Genomic DNA, 26,730 nt, shown 5'->3' with positions numbered 1-26,730 from the left:
ACAGCACAGCACAATGTGCTCGTCATCTCCAAATCAGGACCCAAAATAGATAAATATTTAGTCAGCTCTTTATAACAGAAAAGAAGCAATGTAGGAGAATAGTATGTGCAAAAATATATATGTTTATATATATATATATATATATATATATAATATACATACACACACACACACACACACACACACACACACACACACACACACACACACACACACACACACACACACACACACACACACACACACACACACACACATATATATATATATATATATATATATATATATATATATATTATATATATATATATATATGTTTTATATATATATATATATATATATATATATATATATATATATATATTATATATATATATATGTTTTATATATATATATATATATATATATATATATATATATATATATATATATATATATATATACGTGAAGGCATAGTGCACCCAAAAGTCAAAATTCTGTCATGATATCCCTTTTAAATTTTCATAAAATCTGCTTCCTTTGATGCTTGATTATTTATTTATTTTATGCTGGCAGAACAGCAGATCAGTTTAGCAATTTCCTTGTCCACTGCAATGAATGACCCATACATGTGCATTATTTAAGAGGCCTTGTGGTTTTAGTGTATATGGCAATTAGCACATGAGTTTAACTGTTGCTCTGCTCCCTCTGCTGGTACATATACTAACAATATAGGCAGACTTTACAGTGACAAAGAAAAACATAGCCTACAGATATTATTACATACCGACATATCTTATTTTACTAACGATTACAGTGGCAACAAGAGTATGGTAAAATAATATAGCCTACTTTTAAAGTTGGCTAATACCAAGTTATTGCTTGCATTTTTCAAAAATAATACCATCTTGCCACTCATTGTATTGTTGTAACAAGAAGTCAATATTCTGGCAGAAAATAGGCCTAGTTAAGTTAACCCAAAAATGAAAATTATCCCATAATTTACTTACCCTCAAGCCATCCTGGTCTGACTTTATTCTGTCAGCCGAACACAATCAGAACTATATTTTAAAATATCCTGGCTCTTCCAAGCTTTATAATGGGAGTGAATGGTAACTGATATTTTGAAGCCCCCCAAAAAGCTCATTCATCCATCATAAAATTAATCCATAAGGCTCTAGTGAGTTAATAAAGGCCTTCTGAATCGAAACGATTCATTTTTTTTCTAAGAAAAGTATCCGTAATTAGGCCTGTAACTTTATAAACTGTAACGTTAATCACTAGCTTTTCATAATGAAAACGTATTTGAACTTGTCAGCCTTCTTACTGTAAGTCTCAATAGACACATTCAACATGTTTTATTCGCTGACAACGATAAAACTGTGCATTTTGTGAATGGGTTTCTCGCGCACAGTAATCAATGTGAATACCAATGCTTTCAAACCAGTCAGTCGAGCGCGTGAGAGACGTTCGCTATAAAGAGAGCGTACTAGATTTGTCGCGTCGCGAACTCGCGGTCAGTGTAGTCGTTGTGTTGAGCGTGACTGTGGATCCTCCTCTCTCTCCCCCCTCTCTCTCTCTCTCTCTCTCCCTCGCTGTGGTCTGCTCTATCTTTAAAGCTGTTATAAGCGCAGCAGACCCACAGACACCAGCAGCAAAGCTCCTAGCGCGGAATAACGTCCACTACCAGATCCCCACGGGACTTTATCTGGCTTCGTTTTGAACCGAATCCCCAGGACGATGTTCCTTGTGCAGTATACAGGTACGCTGTCTTGAGTTTAACTTTATTTTAAAGATTAGAGACATGAAATGTGCTCAGTCCCGTGTATGTGGGTCTATAGATATACTATAGGGAGCCGCCCGTTACAAGCGGACGTTACGGACAGAAAAATGAATGAAAACTCCGCTAAGAAACAACATTACATTCAGAGCACAGGGTTCCCCACATAAATGACTTTAATAACTGAAATAACGTCGCGCTCCACTTTAAATACACGTCTTTGCGGCGTTTCGGCATATCGCCTATATAATATCTAGTGAGCTGTCTACAAAGACAGCACAGCCGCGTGCAACATTTTCGAGAATCATAGATTCGAGTTCCCTCGGAATACCCCCTGAGTGCTGTTTAGTTAGGCAGCTCATAGGTTTTGAGATTGAGACACAGCCTTTGTCGCCCAGACATTAGAGCGCAGTCACTGACAGCTCCGGTGATTAAAACAACTGTTATATCGTTATAATAAGATTATAATGACATTATGGTCTCATGTGTTCTTGCGTGTGGTTACTGTTCCTGCAACATCTTGTCATGTAATGCATCAATACATTACAGTGGGCACTGGAAGCCCATGTCCACTATTGAATTGCCATATGCAAATATTTTTGTTTTAAGCATGCTGACTACTAGTGTCATTTATTGCTTGACTTGTTGGGAATTATTCCACGTTGGAGCTCTGAATACAGACTGTAAGACATGTTGTCAGTTTCAACAATATATAACATGTAGCTGTAAAGGTGCTGGCAAGATCAATGATAGTTCAATTGATCAAAAACAAGTTGCTCTTGATATGTGTAGTCAATATAGTCACACACGAAAAGAAAACAGACTGAGAAAGAATATCCTAAAAGAAGCTTTGTTTATTCAAATATTTAGTTCAGGGTGATTAAATAAGGTTCTATACAATAATATTAGTTAATGCAATAAGGCATCATGAACTTTCAACAAAGTACTTTTTACAGAATTCAGTAATCTTAATAATTATTAATATTGTTAGTTCATGTAGTATGCGTTAACGTTATTGTTAATATGTATGTGTATTAAGATTAATGCTGTATTGCTAATGCTCATTGTTAGTTCATGTTAACCATTGTGTTGAAATTATTTTTACAAAGAAGATTTCCTAGCATAATTATCACTTAGATGTGATTTATTATGAAGCGTGTGTACGTGATCGGTGTTCTTTTATGAATGCATGCTGAATAGGCTACTTCATTGTGAGTAAGAGAAGAATGAACTATTGTCATCTGATCTATTTACTCAATAACATAGTAGAGCCTTACTGTCACACACATAAAAAAGGCATGCATCAATCAAGGGTGCGTGCCATTATTTTGTCTATGCGTGTCTTGATAAGATGCTAATCTATTTCTATTGTCAGTATTTTTTTTCTCCTTTTCCTCTGCTTATTTTGAAATGCATCTGGCTTTTGTCAGAGTAAACCCACTCACCCTAACCTCAAGTGTGAAGGAAAAAGCCTCTTATTGCTGTGACAGCCAGTAACTTTCTTGCACATAGCTCTTTTGGTGGGTAGGGAGTGGCCATTTAAATTGCACATAATGGATAGTCTCTGAGCTTTCATGAGAGCACAAGAACCCAAATGAAAAAGGGGAGGGCAGCACTGAAGAAGTGTAAAATGCATTTGTGACAGAGGTTACTTACGTAAAACGAAGCAAGCAATGGCTTATTTTTTTCAGACTCGAGTAAGAGAAATAGTCTGTGGGCAGATGTCTATGGTTTTGTGATTCAGTGGCTTTCACATATAAGAGGATGCCAAGAGGATTTAATGCACATAAAAAATTATATTTAATCCAAAGATACTTGCTTCTGCAAAAGAGCAAATAAGTAAATAACAATCAGCGCTGTATAAACCTGATAAACTCTAAAGTGCTTCAGTAGTTGTGATTGTTCGGTTATAGAATGAGTTCAGCATCTGTGATTACAAAGACACAAGTCCTTGTCCAGTAGATTGAAATTCTAATAGATTAGAACTCTTATGTACTAGAGACTATATGTTAAGAAAAAAAGTATGATTATAGGAAAGTATGATTATGGAAAAGTATGATGCTTTCTGAGATAGTATTGTACGCACACCTGTTTATAAATTAACAACAGGGTTAAGCAGACTTTTTTTTGTGAAAAAGTACGTACTGTACTGTAAATGTTACCATGGATACATAAATGCTAGAGTGGCCTGGCAAACCTGTTGCTTTGCCAAACAAACATATGCCATTTAATTTTAATTGAAGGTTACTATTCAGTATCTCTGGATGTGCTCCACAATGAGAGTGTTTGCTATAATACTTTGTGTGAATCATCAATCTGAGTGGTTTTAGCCTAGCTTTATTTTGAATACAGACCTTTTGCAATATGAATCACAAGGCCTGGGGCCTGATGTTTATATATATATATATATATATATATATATATATATATATATATATATATATATATATATATATTTATATTTATATTTATATTTATATATTTATATACACATGTAGATTCATTATTCAGATTTAATTATTAAGTTAAATTTAGAAGTTTTAAAAATAATTGATAAATGTTTTGACGCATCAGACAGTTGTATTTACACTGCAAAAAAAGAAGAAAAAAAAAAAGAAGAAAAGTAGGCCTTTCGGTTTCCATTAAAAATATACTGTATAAACATCCTAAAACATATGTTTACCTTAAAGGCACATTTTTTTTTACATTTGATTTGTTTAAAACAATAAAAAATACTATTTGGCTAGTGGAAAAGAATGAGAATAACTCTTCCCTGAAAGCTTTCTCTGAAAAGTATGGTATACAATTTTCTTTTTTGTTGAATAGCGTATATTTATTTTAAAACAAGACAAGGATGCATTGTGTTTTTAGCAATGTAATGTGACTGCACAAAACATAGTATCATGTAGATGGGAATATGCATATGGAAATGAGGATATGCATAATAAAACCAGGCGTTTTAAGCTCCATAAATGTTTATTTCAGAGAGGAGACGGGGTAGAGATGCATGTATGCATAAGCTTTCGCTGACTGTTTAAAAAGGGAATTTTGTGCAGGTTCTGGTGTACACATCTATTTAATGTTCTTCAAAATACTCCTCAAAAGTGCATTTTGGTCTAGATGTTTTGGAAAAATATAAAGCAGTGATTTACTACAATAAAGCAAGCAGCAAATGAGAGTTGTTAATTTCTATATGAGCTGTAGTGACAACAAAGTTGAGAAGAGTTTAACCTTATGCTAATTAGCAGCGATATGATGTGGCCTGCAGCCATATCACCCTGTAGCCCAAGACTGGTTGCCCACTGAAGCTAAGCAGGGTTGAGCCTGGTCAGTACCTGGATGGGAACCTTCTGGGAAAACCAGGTTACTGCTGGAAGAGGTGTTAGTGAGTCCAGCAGGGGGCGCTCACCCTGTGGTCCATGTGGGTCCTAACGCCCCCCTTAGTATAGTGATGGGGACACTATACTGTCAAAGAGCACGTCCTTCAGATGAGACGTTAAACCGAGGTCCTGACTCTCTGTGGTCATTAAAAATCCCAGGATGTCTTTCGAAAAAGAGTTGGGGTGTAACCCCGGCATCCTGGCCAAATTTGCCCAGTGGCCTCCTCCTAATCATCCCCATATATACTAATTGGCTTCATCACTCTGTCTCCTCTCCACCAGTAAGCTGGTGTGTGGTGGGCGTTCTGGTGCAATATGGCTGCCGTCTCATCATCCAGGTAATGCTGCACATTAGTGGTGGTTGAAGAGACTTCCCCCTTCTATATGTAAAGTGCTTTGAGTACCTAGAAAAGTGCTACATAAATGTAACAAATTATCAGTGGGATTTAAGGAGTGCAGCTCATAGATATGTATGTAGATGCCACATTCGAAAACTCCAGACACGTCGACGCTCCAGTCATAGGAACGGTCAGCGTGTCGTCACTCACAGTAAGAATCAATGACTATAACGTGCACCAATAATGCAATTATTTCCAATAATCAGAGTAAGGACTTCATCACAGTTAGATGTTTACATGACACGAACAAAGCTCTTCACTCCCGTTTACATGCAATTTTTTCACTAATTTCCCAAAGAAATGGGATAACCTTTCACAGGTGAGAATGTGTTTGGTTTTGTTTTTAACTCACTATTACAGGTTTATACTATGGTAACTTTTTAATGTTGTTTTAGCTGATGCCTTCGTCTTGTTGTGTTGTGTTAGTTTAGCTAAATCATCTGTCTCAAGTCTATTTCTGTGAGATAATGTGGCTGAGGGTAGGCAAGACTCAGAGGAAGTCACTGCGATTTAAACGATTTCACTCTTTTATATGATTTGTCTCTGCCCACATTGAGTGATATAATAAAAAGATGATGCATTGAAAACCGTTTCTGAAATTGTTGACATTCTGAGTTTGATTCATGCATTGCATTGATAATCGTTCATCTTGTTCATGATATCATGCATTATTCACTGATGCAGGTTTATACAAATGCTTTCCCATCCAGAAACTGATGCCAAATCAAAATAAAATGACATCAGTGACATAAAATTTTCAAAAGCTATGGCCGGTGTCACAATAACATTAGGCCATCCAGCGGCAAAGACATACTAGCAACCAACAGTACAGTGACCAGCCTTCCTCCAGCGGAAAAATTGCTGTCAGTGTGAATGATACATCCATGGTCAGAATTATCATTCAACACTATAATTGACTGCAGTTGCGTAAATACATAATCATATTGTATATATAATCATATTGCAATGCATAATCATATTGCTTTTCCAAGCAAAACAGGAACTCTTTCAGGATTTAAAATTTTTGATTGAAAATGTTTGATTATCTTTCTCTCTGGATGTCACTCATTTCAAACCCGTTTTCTTTCCATGCATGAAATGTATGCTCACAGTCTTTTTAAGACTTGTGAGGCTTTTCATGTGTGCTCCGAACCTCATTACAATGCATGTGCTGTATTTTGGCCATAATTGAGTTTGTTGTACTCTCACGACTCTCCACATGGCATTCGCTCCAGCAGTTTGCTCAGATTTGCGTCTTTCTGTGCTTTGCTAATTAAAAGCCATGGTATCCAGCGCTAAGGAACGGTGTACCTGATAATTGACGCTGCAACAAATGCTCCTCTGTGTTGGATAATGAAGAACCACATTGTGCTGAATCCTGCTGGGTAAGCGTTATCAGCTGCATTTTTATTCAGTGTATTTTTCCTTGAATACAAGAAACTAATTGAAGTGCATAATCAGAGGCTAGTTATAAATATTTACTCTATTTGACTGCTTCAGCTCCAAAAAGAAAACAATGGATATAAACAGGGCTTGACATTAACTTTTTGCTCACCAGCCACTGTGGCTAGTGGTTTACCAAAGTTACTAGCCACTCAGAATTGTAACTGGCCACAGATTTGACATCAATACTATGCACAAAAATGGCCTAGACATTTTTAATATTATCTCATAATTTGGCAGAACATATTAGGCTGCTGTCACTTTAAGACCTGGCACACACAGATTCATTATACTGTTACACATGCATTTTTTTCTGAAAATGTTTTTATGTTCGCCTAAAACATAACTGACTCTGTTTACGTGAATACTCACCACACCAGCATTTTTTGTGTGTATTTGCCTTAATATGCGGTCACTTTGAGTGTGAGCACAAAATCGGTGGGAATTATGCGCAATACACGCAATCCCACGCTGAAATTCAAGCCCTGTAACACCAACTATATTCATCCAGAGCAAATGATACGAGTGAGGGGAGGCGGGTTTGTGTGTAACTCGCTGTCAGAGAGATTATGAGAGAGCAAGAAAACGCAGCTGGTATCGTGCATCTATCCTGCGGAAAATGAGAATTGGAAGTGTTTCAGACATTTCAGTATCGATATGCATCTAAAAATCTATATTTTTGACAACATTACATTGCACTAGTTTATTATTTCATATGCCTTTTTAAAAACTACAATTGAAAATTGTATATATTATAAATAAAATTCAACCCGCCAAAGTGGATAGTAGGAGTGACTGTTATACACCACTGCTGAAATCCACTCGCAGTTGGCGCGCTGTTAATGTCAAGCCCTGGATATAAATTTAAATGTTAAGATTAGATCTGATTTTTATAGTATTGTTGAACAGGCCACTTTTTAACTGTGCAATCTAAACCTAGCTTGATGGATCCTGCGTAGAAATAGTTTCAAATCATGTCTGTTTTAATGGCATCCATAATAGCTCTCACACTGTCTCAAATCCTAATGAGATATGCATGTGAGAATTTTTTTTAGCCTAATTGTTGTTTATGTGGCCCTTCGAGTATTTGTTTAGTTCTCTCCTCTTAGACATGCCAGAGCACAACAAGGCAGTTTGGTCTCTCTCCATCTGCTAATGCTAAACATTCTGTCCCAACACATTTCAATTGTACAACAATTAATTAATGCTAAATCTAGTTTCCACTGTAATAATGTATTGGTAACATTTAATTGGCAGTTTATTTGTACACTATGCCAGTGTTTCCTGCAATGCAGTGAAATAGTTTTAATTGTGAATTTGCAGTCTGTATGGGATGTGATGCAACAAATTAATTAAATTGAATCAGCCTAAAACCTTCAGTGAATGAATATATACTCCCTTATTGAACAGAAAGTTATTATGTTCGGTATTAAAGCTGCCGTCGGCAAGTCTGGCAGATTGGGTCGATTAGCCAAAATTTTGAATGTTTACAACTCTCATGCCCCTCCCCACTACCAGCGAGCACCCTCCCATCGAGGTTGTGCTCGTCAGTGCGTCACTGTGCGTGTGTACCTGATTTTCTGTGAACGCGTCCGTCTCTTCAGCATCTATCAACACCATGGACTCGGAGGTAGGCAGCCCTGGCTAATCTATCCATAGATAGCAATAACCGAGGAATTGGAAGCTTGTTAGTAGATTTTCTCTCCGCCATCACGCTTCATGCAATCTCCAGGCGAACTTCAGGCGTGTCGTGTGCATGTGATATTGTAACGTGCGCGTCTGCGCGAGGGAGAGGGGATCTGTGGCGTGTGCACGACCTGTGATTGACAGTCAGATCTCACACCCCCCTGCGCTGATTGGACCTGATGAAGCGGGAGCGCTGGATTTTTGCAAAACAAATAACACGCTCCAGGTGGAGTTAGAAGCTCAGGTTTTTTTCTAAAACCACCTTATTTATGTTGTTCTGTCGGATTATAGTGTCGATTACACTGAATATGATCAAAAAAATGTTGCCGACGGCAGCTTTAACGATACACATTTGCAACATAATATCCCTGTCCATTCACTGAATGTGTGTGAATGTGTGCTCTGATCATCCAGGCGGTCTGTCAAAAAAAAAAAAAAACTAAAAAAACAAACAGCCTGCTGGGCTCTCAAGCAAGTGAGGAGATTCAGGTTCAAGTGTCCATAACAGCAGCCCCTCTGACTCAAATGTTTCCTGAAGTGTAAGTGCGATAGAAGGCAAAAAGATTCAGCCCAAACCCCCAGCTACTAACAAGGTCTTATCACTTCAAGTTTAAGGAAGCAGGCATGATGGCCGAGAGGATTCCGCTTTCCCCTTGCAGTGATAAATAACGGCCTTGAATCTGGCAGGATCATAGAAGTTGGGATAAGAGGGCCTAAAACATTGAAAAACCGAGACAACAATAACTAGCTCGCTGTTCATTATTGACAACCATCTTTTGGAACGCAGGAGGCGTCTAATTTAACCTCGCCATTCACAAACAGGGACGACATGTCGTGTTTCTGTGAGGCTTTCTAATTGAACCCCTCGAGGTTGTCCTCCGTGAGCTCAGGCAGCAGAGCATGTTGGCTCGCCAAGGGCCAAACGCAGCCACTGGAGAAGCACTAAGCCTCGGTCTGCATCCCAGTTTGTGATGGAGCAGATTGGTGGCTTAAGGACTGCCATGCTCTGCTGCTGGGGCTCTGCTGAGATGACAGAGCCAAAGTGGTGAGCTGTCTTTCTGAGGCACTAGTAATATTGTACAACGCTGCTGCAACACACAACGGTGTGATAGATAAAGCGAACCAGAGTTTTTGTTGTTACTATGGTATTTTTTCTCTTTCCTTCCCGGCACTGCCAGGAAAAAAAAAACAATTGGAGGCAGCACAGCATATAGCATGATGGATCGTCCAGAGGATGCAGAATACTACATCTCTCAAGCGGGCCTGTGTTTGCTAGGGCCCCTGAGAACGTTCCGAGATGCAACCACTAACTCACTGTAGATAATGGAAAAAATCACGTTCCTCCTATTTTTCATCTAATACTTTAATTCTGCGCTGAAATTGCTTTTTTCATTTAAGCCTGAGGTAACTCTGATATGTGCGCAGCCTCAAGCAAGGAACTTTCTTTCTCATGTAGGCGACTTCACACTGGAACCTTTCTTCACCCTGTGTCCTTTTTTCATTTAACTCTAAAGCACTGTGTATTTTCATTTATTATTATTTTTTGTTTGTTTGTTTCCTGTTTTCAGCATGGAACAGTGAGTCTAGTTTAGTCCAGTTTTAACTCAGTGATTTTCCGCCTTCAGCATAGTTTTGAGGTGGAGCTCGTCCGCTGCTATTTTTGCATAAACACACAAATCTCTTAGACCACCTCCTTTCATTAGGAATCTAAAACACTTTTAAAAAAGCTCAAATGCAACCCACAATTTGTTGGATGAATGAATGTCTCAGTGTATGATTTGAGGTCAGGAGTCAAAGGAAAGGCTGTATCTGTTACTAGTCTGATGTTGCCATTGACCAGCCTCCACACAGTTAAATAGCATGTCTAATTCTATGCTTTAAAAGGGGCTTTGAATTTATTTGTTAAAACATTTCTAGTCTGAGTATTGTCTGTTTCCTACCCATAGGTTTGGGTTTGCACACTAAAAGATGACATCTCACAAGGTGGTATGATTTACCTCTGGTTTCGTCACTAACTTCATTGCTATCTCTATTTTTATCATTGGAATGCATGCTGTGGAGATGACACAGTAAATCTCTCTACACTTGTAAGGGAGGGAGGTCAACGTTGTTAAACAGATTTGGGATCTCTTGTTACTTTTTTGCATTTGTTTTGACCTCTTTTCAACCTTTATGGTCCACGGTCCACAGAGCTGCAAACTTCCAAAACCAAATTCTATTTGTTCAGCAAGTTCAGCTCTTTAGTTTGTTCACAAGGGAAATTAGCCTATATGGAATTAAATTGTTTCGTTTGATACTAAGAATTTTGTGCTTCTGTTTGTCTTTTATCTGAAATTTTCACAAGAACTTTAGAGGTGAACCAGGAATTGTCTATAATGATTCATAGTCGGTAGTTTCCATTAGAATCAGTTGCTTTCTAATTAATTTGACAAAACATCACCTTCATTGTTCTGCCCGGTTCCTTTTATCAAACTTCTAACAAACTTTAAAATGTTATACTTAGGGATGTCCCGATACCACTTTTTGCAGAACGAGTCCGATACCGATACTGTAATTTTTGGTACTCGCCGATACCGATACCGTAACCGATACCTGAATTTTCACTGCATTTGTCATTTTTAAATGTATTAGTAGATAAACCAAAAGATTATAAATCATATTAGCTGGCTTAATTTGTTCATCAAATATATATATTTCTTTCAGTTATTTTCATGCTTAATTAAGCCTGCTAAAATGCATTGTATGAGCTTCTGTAAGCCTACTGTCACTGTTCATTCTATTGCTCTATCATATTTCATCTTTCATTTAATAGCACAGCACATATTTAGAGCTGCTTCAGCAGGGCTCAGTGCTGAGGACTGGGTCAGCGGTTCAAATGTTTGTCAAAACCAGTGAAATATCAATTATTTAATCCAATTTTGATACTACAACAAAAACTAGCAGCCTAATTAATGTGAATTTAAAACAAGTAAGCAGTCAGTAACAAAATAAAAACAAACAATCGAATTACAAATAGGACAAATATATACAATATAGAACAAAGAAAGGCTACAAATGAAATAAACAGTGTTTTTATAGTTTTTCGGGTATCTAACAGTACAGAAATTTGAATAAAGTAATCAAATGTGAAAAAAGCATATTCATTACTGTATGAATTATATATAGATGGATATTTTCTAAAGTTGAAAAGGGTAGCCTATTTAGTCAAGAGCAGTGAGTATTTATTTCTCCTTTGTTTGATTAGCATTAAAACACAGAAGCAGGTTTATCAAACTGCTGCCCCTTTAAGACCGAACGCACAGACCGCACTTGAACATGCTACGTTCATTTGAGATATAACCGACTTTGTTTACTATAGGATACTCACCAAGACGGGCGTTATTACATTGTGTGTGAATTCGTCCGTACAAGCGCAAGACGTGAAAGACAATTTAATTCAGTATTCGCGCTGAGACGCTGGTTTGTGGGGCGCGCGCTTCGGATGTTTGCGTTCATGAAACTTCTTAACCTGCACACGTCCTGTAATAACGTAGGGAACCACTCGTTATACTTCAGTCAGGTAACAGTTCATGTTTTACTTTACTTAGGCTACATATACGATTTAGTTTTCATCCAAATAACGTGCTGAGTGAATGATCAGCAATCAAGAGCATTCAACAGAAGTGCGCTCGCTCTCTCGCTCTCTCTCTGTCTCTCTCTCTCATCAGTTAACGTTAATAATAAGCTAAAGCTACATGCCTCGTTTAATTTCGTTGCCATTGACATCCGACTGAACAAACTTTCCACTGATGTCTCGTCTGTTTAAACTAAGGCATGTGCTCGACCAGCTCGTGCGTCTATGCCTCAGTTCACCTCGACAAAGCACTCGCGGCGGCCAGTTTCGTTTCGCAAAATGGACGTGGTATCGGTGCGTGGTATCGGCGAATTTTTATGAGTACGAGTACGAGTATTTGAGGACAGTATCGGCCCGATCCCCGATGCCAGTATCGGTATCGGGCCATCCCTAGTTATACTATTCAGTTTGAATATCAAAACAAGGGTACCGGAGTGGTTGTGTATCATGGCCTCATACAGTGTATGCAGTTCTATTGATAGTAACAGAACTTCTCAAGGGTACAGGGTAACCAGGAATGTCTCTCGGTAAAGGTTGTGAACATTTACCTTTAGATGATGTCTAATATCCTTTAGGACAATGGTAATGTTTGCTATGAACAACTGCCTCTTTATGAAGTTTACTTGGCCTAATTGATTTATCATTTTGGCTATAAAATGTACTCCAGGGTTTTCCTGGACTTATAGCCCACAGTGCTAAAATGTCTCGGCGAGACTTAAAACAGCCAATTTGCTCTCAGATTCATGGAGCCGCAATGGGATGTGGCTATTCACAGTCAGTAGCTTCACACCAGCAGGAACAAGGTGCCAGTGCCAGGGTTTTGGAGGGGACACACCTGGTGTTTGGATGCGCAGCGGCTGTGATTGGTTTACTCTTGTCTGCCATTTCGACTCTTGCAGAAGCCAGGGCCACCGCTGGCCCTGAAGATAATCCATCTGTCAGCACCAGTCAGCTGGCTCCCCTGTGCCCCTGTACCCACATGGCCGTGTTGACAGGGGGATTCAGCATACATCTGGGTTACATCAGTGGCCACTCAACTGAAACCACTGCAGGTGTAAACAGCCCCTCTTCAATAAATGTGGAATGTCAATGGCGTTCTTTAGCTAATGACAAAACGACTGACCTCTTTCATTTCCTATGACTTGTTATCAGAGTTGAAGGCATATGATGGGTGCTTTTCTTGTGGCATGGTCCGAAACGGTGACCGTTGAGGTCAGTAACAAGTTGAAACTGAGGAGCTGCCAACGATTGACTGAACATCATGGCACTGAACGTGGCCATTACAGAAAGAAAGTAATTGGATCCACAAATCAGCAGATGGGTACAGGTTTATAGTGGCACACAGTTTTATGGCCTTATATTTCAGGGCTTGGAAGTAGGCCGTCACGGCCATTTTGACATTGTGGGTAGCTTTTGACAGCGGGCAGCACACTCATGCCTCTTAGCCCTCAAGGGCCTTGTTGGCGAGAAGATGGAATTTGAACTTAGTCAACATAAAGGCACAACTGTGTTCTGAATTGATAAAAAAGTGTGGATTTCTTTACATCTGTCCATACAATACTTTCTCTACCTAACTTAAATGTTGAGTTACGTTGAGTGACACTAGATTTTTTAACAGAGAAAATTGCAAAGCAGGACTTTATTTTATCCTTTTGGGGGTTGATTGGGTCATGAAAAATGGTGTACCTTATGACAGACGATTTTGGGTAGGAGCTGAAAAAAAGTAAGTAGGATCGGTGATGGCAGCCAGGAAGGACATTTTTTTGGTTGTCTACAAAGCAAGAAGGTCCATGATTTGTTTTCATGTTCTCCCCTTATTGGCGTGGGTTTCCCCCTGGTGCTCCGGATAGGATCCAAGCAATCCTACATAGGACAAGAGGTTTGGAGCGTGGATGGATGGATATTTAAACATTTTTTTATTTTATTTTTTATTTACACCAATTAGGAAAGTAAAAAGGCCAGTTTTAGCAAAGTTTTTCAGACATTAGCAAAGTCTGGTTACAAATCCTGCTACATATGGTTTAATTTTTTGTCCTTGAAAGATCTCCAAGTGTACAAGGGGATTCATGTATTTTACCTTGACTACTGAGATTTGCCATTTCCTGAAGATACTTTTCTCCTGTTCTTGCTGTTATTTGTGTGTTTGTTTATTGCAGAGCAGTCAGTCTCCTCGATACACCGCTCAGCCAGGGAAAGTAGGAAGGGTCAGGGGAAGGTCAGTGGAGAGGAAACTGCGTGATGTGACTGAAAAGCAGAATCATGTCTGCACACCATCTTTAGTCAGTTTTTCAAATTCTCCCATTTCTCTCTCTCTCCCTTCTTTTGTTGCCCCTCGTTCTGCATCATTGTCAGTGAGAAAGAGGGAAAAGGTAGATTAATTGTTTTCTACAGGTAAGAGAGGCATCTCCAACGCTCTGCTTATTTGAATCCTGGCGAGGTCCCATATGCTCTGAGAAATATGTTCCTCTTCTCTGCGAGTGTTAGCGTGTTCAGTGAAGCGGCACTGCATTAAGACAGGCCTGGGCTGGGTTCCAGGAATACCACGGTACCACCAGCTGATCCTCAGCATCCACAACACATTCATCTTGTATGTGGAGCTGTGTCTAAAATACCTTCCCCAGCGAGACTTTCTGTGCCCTTGGCCAAAGGTTTTGTTCCTTATGTAATTAAAAGTCAGAGAAAAAGACTGAATCCCAAGACCATTTTTACGAGTTCCAAAAACACTCAGCTTCTGTGTTTATACTCTTGTCCCTAAAGTTAGCTTGAGGTTATGTTGATGCAAGTGTGCTCTTGAATTCTTTACTAAAATATCATTGTTCTATTCTTTTCTTTAAAACCTATGATTAATAATCTCTATACTTCATAACCGTTGTACCCAGAGACTGACTTCACCAGGAGAGAAATCGTGGAAAGGCGAAGCCAAACCAAGTAACTACTTGTATTGAAGCGTCCTTTTCCATGAATGTCTAGTCGAGCCAATCCAATTGAACTGGAAAGACTTAAAGCAAGATATTCTTTTCCTCTCCATGAAATATCTCATTATAAAGAACTAATTTTCTATTGATTATATGAGCATGTCACACATATGAGTTGAATCCTAAAAATCAAATCCTGTGATGTAATTGTTTGTTATTTGCCCTAAACGCAGTGATTTATCACGGGGTGATTGAATTACGGAGATGTTCTTTGACGAATGTTGCCAACTCACACTGACAGATGTCTGGGGCTGATGTCACCCCTGGGGCTGATGGATCTGTCAGATCGGAAGGGTGAGAATGCTGATGAAAACATCACATAGGGAAAAGCCACAGTCTAGTTTTCTTTGAGTTTTGCAAAGTTATTCTTAATGATAAACAGTCACAAAACTTCAATCTAGAATGATTTGAAAAAGGACTTGTTTGTTTTTCACAGTGCATAATTTAATGTAGAAAGCATGCCATATGTATGTAGTAGCCTACTCATTATATCCATATCTTGAGTGATCTTTCTGGTAATACTTAGCCAGTCGCAGTGGATAAAATATTTAGGAAATGATCGTGGAGTGCCGAGGCACAATTTCAGCAGTAAAGTAATCTTAAGGCTAAGTGAATCAAGGAGCGCATTAAATATACTGTCTCTACACTTCAATCTGATTAGTTCTTAACTACATGGATCTGTTGCACCCTAAAACATTTTCCATCATGGCTGGGTAACAGTTGGTCAGTAATGGACACTATAATTGTGTATTTTAGCATTGGTACATTAGCATAAATAAGTCAAGTTTTTCCTTTAACGAGAAAATTGTAATCGAGCCAGTTTAAAATGGCAAGACTTGGAGGTGAAAGTAAGGGTAAACAGATTTTTTTTTCAGGCTCCTGCGGGACTGACATTGCTCATATCTCTGGGGTGTCATTAGCTGTGTCATTGGTAGATCCATTTTTCTTCCCACCTGCTGTATAGGATGGGGTGTCTTGTGGATGCTGAACAAAATGCCTGTGGTTTTGAGTGCCTCAATCAATTCAGTTATTTCTTTCTAGTCGGGAATCGTGCTCACTAGATGCATGTGAGCTTCTTGCTATTTCATTCCATACCTATGTGGATAAATGACTAAAATAGCTGCAGTTTTGTTTCCTTGCTTAGTATATTGTCACAGTAACATCTGCTAACCATGTTTCTAAAAAACAAACAAAAACACATTTATTTAATAGAAGCTTTATACACAATATAAATATAATAGTTCTTGATTTCACTTTCAAAGAAATGGCTTGTGGTTCACTAACCACCTTTACAGTTGCAATTTGTCGTTAGCCCCTTTCATACAGCAATCCAGTAAATTACTGTAAAATTACCAGAATGACTTTACTGGTAATGCTGTTCACACAAACAACGGTGTTCTGTCTTTTTACCGGTTAGAGACCATTCACACATCACATGAGCACCAACATACCGGTAAATTCTGTGATGTCAGTCATGGGAAATGATCTTCATAGGAAATGATCTCCATTTACACAGCGCCATTTTTGCCGTCTGAGTGACAGGCATAAGGGGATGATCAAACAGAACGCCTTTTTGCTCTTAAAAACAAGAGGCGCATAATAGTATCCAACGGCAGAGAATGAAAAAGAAGGCTGGGTCTCGAGTGCGTGACGACACGTTGAAAAAGACGTGGCACAATGGTCAAAGATTTCTATCTAGTGCATATTTACATAGAAAAACTATTAAAAAGCAGCAGAGCTTACAGTAAACAGTGCAGAGTAATCACATCATCTCAATAAGAACTTTGATTAGACCAAAGCAGACTTCTGTATCTGTATCTTTTATGTGTTCAAAAACTCATTGATTTCATGGTGTAATAAGTGTCATTACACTTGAACTTAATGACATTTTATTCTAGTATATTTATTTTAATGCTATTATTTTTATTAGCCTTTGCTTACTTGCAGTGTACTGTGAAAATGCCATTTTCAAAAAATGTCATCAAAAATGTGTCTTTGCATTATTTCACATTACTTTTTATTTTCCCTTATTCAATTCAGACTGCAGTTCCTTACAACTCAACTGCAATATAATTTGTTTATTTCTTTGATTCGGTAGCAGCGCGGTGCCACAGCTTAATTATGTTTCAGGAAACACTGATGTGAATATAACTTAGTCTCTGGAATATCATTTGTTGATTATTATGTTTTATTTTTTTTACTATTGCAAGTCATCTGAGCTCGTTATCCTGCGGTTACCAGAATGTAGCAAAGCCTCTGAACAACTGATCTCAGAGTTTGCATCTTGGCAGATGACCTTCAGGCGTTTCTCTGTATGTGTGGGCGACTTCAAGCGTTAGCAGACTGTTTGTGAATATAAGCTGCAGAAGCAATGACAGCCCCACATCATTCTCTCTGCCTCCAGTCAAATGTTTGCTTTAGCCCACTTTGAGGGATTACATTTTAATAGTGGTGAGTGGTGAAGCCCCTGAAGATATTCCCTTCGCCTCATCAGTCTGGAAACCATGGGAGGAGTGGTCTACTAAACAGAGAGCAGCGGATCGGATTGTGTGTTTTCTGGTTGGACGTCCATTCCCCCACCGCAGGCACAGCTGCCCTCTCCTCGCACTGAAGAAAGAGACGAATGAGGGAGGAAACGAGCAAGCTATGTCAGTACTCAAGTGACGCTGACCCATGCCACACGCATTAGTCTTCCTGCTCGGTTTTACTTTGGTAATTATACTGGCGAGGCATGGCCGAGTCTTGCAGTGTTGTTTTCCTTTTGTCTTTTTTTTTTTACCATGTCCTAATCTTCTTGTAAGGCCAGATAATGAATAGTGGGTCGGCAGGAGAACCTGTAGTTGTCATGTTAATTGATCGGATTTAGCTTGTTGAAGCAACTTCTCTCTGTTGCACAAACAGTAGATTTTATCCCAATAAGTTGAAACTCAACAACTGACTGTCTTCTGCCTGATGACTCAGTATAGATCCTGGACCCACCTATCTGCAGTTATTTGTTGGTGCCGTGACCCAGTTTTCATAAGTTGCCTTTTAGCACAAGTTGTTTGTTTATACTGAGTTGAAGTAAACTAGAAATGTTTTTCTAGTGCATTCTTTAATCACAGCCAGCTGTACATCAAATTAGCTGCATTTGTCATTGAAGGCTTTAGTTCTGAGCAGCATTGGCTTGCTGTTAGATGCAATGAGTCACTCAGCACAGTGGCAATGCAGTTTTTCTCTTACAGAAATCTAGTCTTTGGCTACAAATCGGTTTACATCACCTTTGATGTGCAAAAGTTGACACTTTGCCCAAAGGTATAAAGGCTCGCTGTCAGATTGAAGGGATAGCCTATACTGTGTAGCTATTGGTCAGTACAGAGTGTAATGCTTAAAAAGCCCCTTGGGCACACTTAAAATGACTTTCACGATCTGTCACATATAGGCACAAAGCCAGACCTTCATTAGCTCACAGCAGTGCAGCCAGATTGAGAAAAGGGATTTAGGCCCGCTGTTCATTTTAGATCCAGTCTACTGAATGTTAAAGAAGTAAAAAGTGTTCTGTCTGGCTGATAGAAGAAAGGAGCCAAGTGCATTAGTTTTGGTTAGCAGTTGCCACACTGTGTGCTTATGTGTTTTTCATTGTGAGCAAACTCAAAAGGCTTTTACAACCTCTTTAGCCTTTTGTAGATCAAAGTCTTATATCACAGACCATAATATTTCAAAGTAATGGTATATTTTACTATATAGTTGTTTATTTGCTGGAAATTTGACAAGAAATATTTAATAATCTTAAGCAAATGCATATTTGTACACAATTTAGTGAATTAAATTGTTCAAAAATAGCAAGTGTTATTATCATTAATTATTACACAGCTCTGTGGAATACTTTTTTGGATTTTTTGGATTCTGATTGGTCAAGTGGTATCATCCAGTGGTATGTTATTCCCCGATAACAACCGGTAAAAACTGATAACACAGGCTTAACCGGGTAACTGAAGTCAGTGATATACGCTTGCGAAGAGCGTTTTTTCTTTGTGGAAGTTTTGCTTTTGGTGAGCTAATTAAATATTAAAAGTCAAATCAATATTTTGTGTACAGTTATTGAATTATGTCTTCCAGGTATCGCAGACTTGCGCTCTATTGTTTCATACAAACACAGCTGCTGCCGTTTTGCAAATATTGTTTTGTACACTGTAATGGATTATAATATAACAAACAGGTACGATTTTAAAACGGTTTCATCACAGATCAATATCTCTTATCTCTATAATTATTTATGTGGCGAAATGCTGTGTAATAAGTGGTAAGACTGTAACGTATCCCCTAAATGTCCATCTAGATTGAATTTGTCACATGCTAGCAACTACTGTCTACGTGGAAGCTTTGCGTTTAAAGACCTAATAAAATATTTCAACTAAATATTAGTGTAATTATTTACTTCCGTGGCAAGTAGGCGTGTAATAATGTCCTGATCACTCTATCAGGTTTATTCTGAGATGACACCCGGCTGGATGTTCATTATCCCTTACTTATTTTTTCTTTTTAATGTGAACTTGAAGGATTGCAAACCAAAATATCAGCTTATTTATAACAGATGAATGATATAGCTGGCATCTGTGCAAAAACAGCTTCACATTATGTAAGACATCAACTGAACACATCAGTTGAATTGTGTATTAATGAGGCAAGTTATGTTGCTCAGAAACTGTAAACAACTAAACTCATATTTACAATGTCAATGACAAGTTCTACCTCCTCTTGTCTTGTCTGTGACATGTCTCATCCTGTATTTTTGCATTACTCCATGTTTCTTTGTCACTTTCATGTGTTCATTTATATTGATTTCAGGAAAAAAATCTTAACACGTCACTGCATTCACACTGCTTGCATGAGGTCTGTGGTTCTGGGTCTCAGAAGCATCTCAGAAACAGCGCTGAGAGTCGAGTTTCGGCACTGAGCCGAATGAAAATGCACTATAAACCTATTTATCAATACTTTTTTAAGGCTTTTATGAAACATGCCATTCCATTTAGATTAATTAGCATAATTATATAAATGTGATCATCCTCATCATGTAAATTAGATTTCATAACTATCAAGTTTGTAATAATTCTCAATGGCCAACTCTTGAAAACTATTTTATAATTTTTGAGCCTAAGTAAATAATGCGGAATCTAAAAAAATCACGTCATTTTCTATATGGAGTCGCATGTCTGTTGTGCAGCAGAAACGCTGTCAGCGTGAAAGTGTTATCCCTGTTTGGCATCACAGTTATGCAGCCATGCCCTTCAGATGCAGTGTGTGTGAAGCAGACCTCAGTGCTTTGGTACCTAAAATGAGATAATGCTGAAAAAGAAATAAACTGTTCTGTAATGTCTTTCTGAGAAAATATAGAGACTGTGTTGAAGTGTTTTAGAGTGTCAGGTAATGTGGTTGGTTGGTCTTCAGGTCTTTGCATTTTCGATGATTTTCAAACCTATTTGCTTTCGCTCTCAATGTTCCTGATGCAACACTTATTTATTTCTTGCTATAATTCTCTGTGACTTGAAATAAAGCGCCCCACTAAGAAGACTTAAAACGTGTCATCGCTGGTCTTGGAACATAATGGCTAGGACGCCCGAGTGCCATCACGATGTGACTACCGAACATGAGGGGAAGGCTTAGGCAGTGTTACACTAAACAAAGTTAATGTTAACCTGACAGGCTTTCTGTGCGATATTCTATTTTTACAAGATTTTTGTCATTGCTAATTATTCTAGATTTGCCTCATTGTCGCTACTGAGGAGCAGAAAACGAAGAATTGACGCCAGTTGCTACAGTTTCCCTATTTTGTCACAACAGGCTCCAGGGCCCAGGGCAGACTTTTGTCCATTGGCTTTACCTTCAAATTGTCTGATTCAGGTTATTGCACATTTGGCTCTTAAACTAAAAGAGAAGCTCACTCTAATTGGGCCCAGCTTGAAAAATGTGAAATGTAGCAGAACTTCTTGCCTGACTTTACAGGCTTGTGTCACAAAACGTGGTTGTTCTTCTTCAATAGTCTACAATAAGACAGAAATAGGTTTTATGTTCTAAAGCTGATGGCCACATGAAATCTGTTCCCTTGATTTTATTTATTTATCCAACATTTAATGCTTTTAACCACCTGTGGTGTTGATATACGTAATGGGCTGTGAGTTTTCACCTTCCGATTCATGCTATCCCATGGATTCGGCCATCCATTTACCAGGCAGATTGGCAGGCGTTTTCATTTCTGGTTTTGTAATTAACTCTAATGGCGGAGTCCTGAAATAGATGGGGTTTATAGTCAAAGTTAAATAATATTGCATTACATGGGCTGAGGATAAACGTATCTCTCTGTGCCCTAAATAGAAAGCTGATTTGTTTGTGTATCTGGCACTGTGCATGCCTGTGGACTGGTTCCTGGAGACCCAGAACCAGAGCTGGGGAAATCAATTAAAAACAAGTCGGGCCGTCCCTCGTGCACCACATCTTAATGTGCTAGTTATTTCCTCATAGGGCATATATTTCAGTGAATGGCGGTCTGGTGTTACTACTAATAAAGTAGAAACTAATAAAGCAGGCACACAGAAAACAAAATGTAATACTCTTCCATGAGTCATGTCACATTTTTATTTACATTTATTTACTAACGCATTTGCTGGGTATTCATTTCCCTCTACAATATAAATACTATTCTCTGACTCTGACTCTGTTCTCTTCTTTATTTGATCAAAGAATCCTGAAAAATAAGTATCATGTTTTCTATATTGAGCAGCACAACTCATCAGCGTATTAGAATGATTTCTGAAGGATCATGTGACATTGAATACTGGAGTAATGACTGAATTACTTTGCCATCACAGGAATAAATTACAATTTGAAATCTATTAGAATGGAGAAGAGTAGTAAATTGTAGCAATATTCCACAGTCTTTGACCAAATAAATAATTGCAGCTTTGTTGAGAATGAAAACATTGAAAAATCTTACCAACCCCAAACTTTTGAATGTTCATGTACAAAGTAAATTAGCACATTAATATAAAATTAAATTAATCTCTGGTTACAGATTGGCAATTTTACAATACATGTGAATGCAGATCATCCAGTAAGAAATTAGATTTAAAAAAAAAAAGTCTATTTTATAAGGCTCGTTTTAATTCTTTCCTCCCCTCATATGACAAGCTAATGTCTTTCTGATATAGAATAATTATGGAAAATTGCATCTGATAGAACAAAAGTGCATCTGTGGCAGACCATCTTATTGAGTGAATATCCATGTGTTGACTTTAGGGTGATGGAAGTTGTGATTGTGTACTTCAGTCTGTTCTGGAGGGAGCATACACTGTGTGGGTGGATTTGTTGTAATTTAACAAGGATTAACCTTTCTTCCATTGCCTACTGAAGAGAAATCTGCCAACCTCAGCCCAGCTGTTACGACACACTATGATAAGAGGATTTGGAGAAATGTGGTGAAGTTCTCGCCCTCACAGAGCATCTGAATGATTGCAAGTGTAAGACATTTTGAATTGAGATTTCAATTTCAACGATTGTCTTGTTAGCATGTCATCACCTCTGATTTAAACTTTGATAGGCCTAGTTGCACACCGTATAATGCGGTTCACATGAATTAAGGCTTCAGCACATTTTTATGTGAATCAGATCAATCCTATAGACATTAATGAAAAGTGAAGTTAGGAAAACAATCTTCACCACAGTGGTGTGTGATTTTTGCAAGACCTTTTCTAATCATTTCAAACATAATCAGTTTGTTGTTCATTCTGTGTACAAATGTTGACATAAGAGATGAACAACACATTTGCTTTCATCAGTGCTGTTGGTACAATGATACTTTAACTGAGTTTGTTTTTGGGTAATGTAATTGTGATGTCTGAAGTGGCCCAGTCTACCAGTATGGTGTTATGGACTATTGTCTTTGATTCATTTCGGAGAACTGCTAGGCTAAATTGTAATCTATCCAGACTAATTGCCCACATCCTTTATGGTCTTAATGGCCTGTATGACCTTATTGTTTCCTCTGTCTGAAAGGCCTTGTCTGCTGGAGTCTCCACAGATGCTTTCAAGTGTGACCTCTGAGAGATTATATGTGGTACATGTTCACTCACTGATATATTTGTTTTATCTGCTCTTAAGTTTATGAAGCAAAAAAGTAGCGGACCTGTGGAAACGGAGATCGGAATGTAGTCAGACGGTAATCATACGGCCCGATGTTACTGTCACTCTGCATTAGTGCTGCATTTCTCTGTGGGAAATGGCAAGAGAGAATAAATGTGTTTTTCAAGAAATAGCGGCCCTCCAATTACCCAGCTGGCTTCCGGATCTGGACCACTCAGACGGAAAGAGCTGAAAATGGATCCTTGTTCATGCTCTTCTCTGAGGAATTCATATTTTCGTAGAGCATGTATTGTGACAAACTTCAACAGTATTCTTAGTCAAGTTTTGTTGAATTGTGATCATTGGAATTGGCCAGTAAACGCCGCTGATTTTCAGTGCCTTGTAGGCTGAATAGACTAAACTGGTTCACTATGTAATCACTATGACAACTGACTCAGAGCAGAACATCTTTTACGTTCTCTGTTTTCCATCTTCTGGTTTGTGGAAGTTTCTGTTAGTTTCGTTCCTAGGGTCATATTAGCATGATGATTCAATTTGCCCTCCACCGTCTACTGCAGAATGATTCAAGAGTTCGCACTACTGTTGTTGAATAGGTATTTAGGGAATACTGCCAGTAAAACACCAAATGTGCTGTTTGTTTTGGTCTTTTGTTAGATATTCTTCGCCACTGGTAATTGGCAGATGTGCAAAGCTTCACCTTCAGTGATGAATATTTTGGAATAACAAACATTCCCATTCATGAAGGTGCCACAGAGTTCTCTCAGGGCCCAGAGATTCAGTGAATTCATCAATATTTTACTGTCGTGTTTGTCATTTGTAGGTGTCGGATGGGAGAATTTGTGATATGTCTCCTGAAATATTGCGGGGTTGCGGTGCAAGCATGATGCAGAAAACCATTATTATACATCAGAAGCAAATAACCATGTTGCTGCAGTGTAGCCACACCCTTCATAAGACTTTTTGAAGTGTGGCCTCAGCCTCATCTGACCTCTCTATCCCTTCATCTCTCAGTCTGTTCCTGTTGAAGCTGAAGATGTGGTCTTGAGGTTTAGTGTCCTACTTTAGCGTTCTTCTTTATTTATTTCCTGGATATCAGAGCAGCAGCTTTGGGAATCACTGTTCCCTTTGATATTTCCCATCATCCTCCTAGGTAGAACACCACCAATCTCAAGCTCAAGCTCTCTTGCTTCATTTTACGACAAACCACTAATGGCTCCACTTCCGTTCTTCAGCACTAGGGGTGGGAATCGTTTGGAATCTCGTGATTCAATTCGATTCTTGGAGTCACTGTTTAATTCAAAACGAATTCTCGATTTTGAATTGAATTTCGATGTGATATTGTAAAACTGCATGGTAAAATAAATACATTTCTGAAGGTTTTTATTCTGCATCTTTCATTTCTGGATGATGGTCTAGAAATGGAAGTTTACACATTTTTTCTAACCTTATTAAATCTACGTGTTATCTTTTACTAGAAACTGTAACATTTAATACATAAATTAAATTAAATTAAACCAGTATCAACAAAAGCCATCTTTGAACAACAGATGTGGCAGATTAGCTTGCTACATCTGAATTTCTTTATTATTATTACACAGACTGTTTAATGCAGATGAGGTGGCATAAATGTTTACTACATAATACTAGGGATGCACGATATATCGGACACCATATCGGTATCGGCCGATATATGATCATTTTTAACGTTATCGGCCCGATAAAATTTTATATGCCGATATATTATAACTGATAAATACTGGATTATTTCCTTCAGCTGAGACACTTCAGGTGCGCACTGTTCACTATGATGCTTTTGAATTGCTTGAAATATGATTGGAAAAAGGATAATATTGTTACAGAAACAGGTGAAGCACAAGTCTGTCATATAGGCTACATCAAATAATAATGAGAACATTATAATTGTGTGCTTGGGACATGGCTTTTAATGATGAGGCTTTTGTTTTTTTAATCAGGCTTTCAAAAATTATATACAAATTTGGATTTGGATTTATCAGCCAATATATCGGTTATCTGCTTTCAAACATAAAGAGTTATCGATATCAGACAAAATGTTCATATCGGTGCATCCCTACATAATACTGTAAGATTAAAAACAAGTATTAAAATATGAAATTATGTAAAACATTAAATGGCACTTTTAAATATGAAACTAAAATCACCATTAAAGTGACTGCAAGTCAGTGATTCATTTGTTCAAACAGTTTATTCAAAACAGTTTCTTCATTCAGAAACAAAGGAAGTCACTGTCTTTATAAATGGATCATAAAATCATTCACTCAGATAGTTTGTTCAAAAATGCAGATTCATTTACTTACAAAACAATATTTTGAGTTGTTCGGAGATGCACAATAGTTTTGCTCCAGCTTTGTTTGGAACTATTTTCTTTGGAATTCTAACTATATTCTAATAGGCTACTTACATCATTTAGTAAAACCGTGCTCTTCCAAGGCTTGTTTTTGCAAAGTGTGATTCAAATGCAAATAGATTTATTTATTTTTACCCCACCCCTGTTCATCACACCAACAAACCTCTGAATTAAGAAAGCATGCTTAGGGCCTGTTTACACCTGGTCACTTCATGTGTTTTTACGGATCGGATATCTGATTTGTTAAAACGGTTCTATTTACACTTGCCCACATAATGTGTCTCCACAAAATGAGTATAAATACCATCTTCAATCACCGCGCTATAAGCAAATTTAACGGAGTTTACGTCGACAAAAGCAAAAGATATGAGCTGCATTTTATTTTTATTTTTTCATCAACTAATTTCAAGATCAAAGATCACATATTTTAATGAAGGTGATTGTGTTTTGATCGTCTATGACTTACTTTGTTTCATTTGCAGCAGTTTGTGCTTCGGCTTGCTGAAGAGATTCTCAGCTACACATAGTGTGTTACATTAGTGCTGTCATATCTGAATATAACATGTCATACAGCCTATAACGCTCTCATACGTTTATTTTTTGACATTTTGGGAGGAGTAAAATGTACATATGTGGTTTCAACAACCAGATGCATTTACACCTGTCCAATTTCATCTGGAATGGGTCTCAGACCACCTCCTGAAGTGGTTTGAGTGATCGGATTTAAATCCGTCTCGAAAGCGTTTCGGAGGGCATTTACATCTGGTCTTTTCACGATCGGATAGCGATGAAGTGACCAGGTGTAAACCGGCCCTTAAATTGAACCTAGACACGATTTCCATCATGGACACATTTAGGAAAGAAAAGAACGCCATGAAGTACAGCGCCCCCCATCAGGCTGCAGGACTCCTCACCACATGGGTGGGACTTGGAGATGGAGATGAAGATGAAGGCATATCATAAATAGCCAACTAT

General features: G+C 38.1%; 1 protein-coding gene and 1 long non-coding RNA gene across 7 annotated transcripts in view; one reads left to right on the top strand and one right to left on the bottom strand.

Moving 5' to 3' along the window:
- Positions 1–26,730, bottom strand: part of LOC309504607 — a 227,636-nt gene that overhangs the window by 32,568 nt on the left and 168,338 nt on the right. The gene's annotated exons all lie outside the window — the stretch shown is intronic.
- enox2 (ecto-NOX disulfide-thiol exchanger 2) overlaps positions 1–26,730 on the top strand; it is a 240,142-nt gene that overhangs the window by 66,969 nt on the left and 146,443 nt on the right. Inside the window, exon 1 of one of the 6 annotated variants that reach the window (XM_082177724.1) lies at positions 496–1,741. The exons of the other annotated variants lie outside the window; for them this stretch is intronic. Within the exon in view, the coding sequence (XP_082033850.1) occupies positions 1,720–1,741 (22 nt within the window). The 5' untranslated portion in view covers positions 496–1,719. Of the gene's footprint in view, positions 1–495; positions 1,742–26,730 lie in introns of those variants that run through there. 6 annotated transcript variants of the gene reach the window in all.

The sequence above is a fragment of the Leuciscus leuciscus genome (genome assembly GCF_965113295.1).
Source record: "Leuciscus leuciscus genome assembly, chromosome: 8".
Lineage (NCBI taxonomy): Eukaryota > Metazoa > Chordata > Actinopteri > Cypriniformes > Leuciscidae > Leuciscus > Leuciscus leuciscus.
The sequence above is the reverse complement of the archived record's forward strand: the minus strand, read 5'-3'. Positions and strand labels throughout refer to the sequence as shown.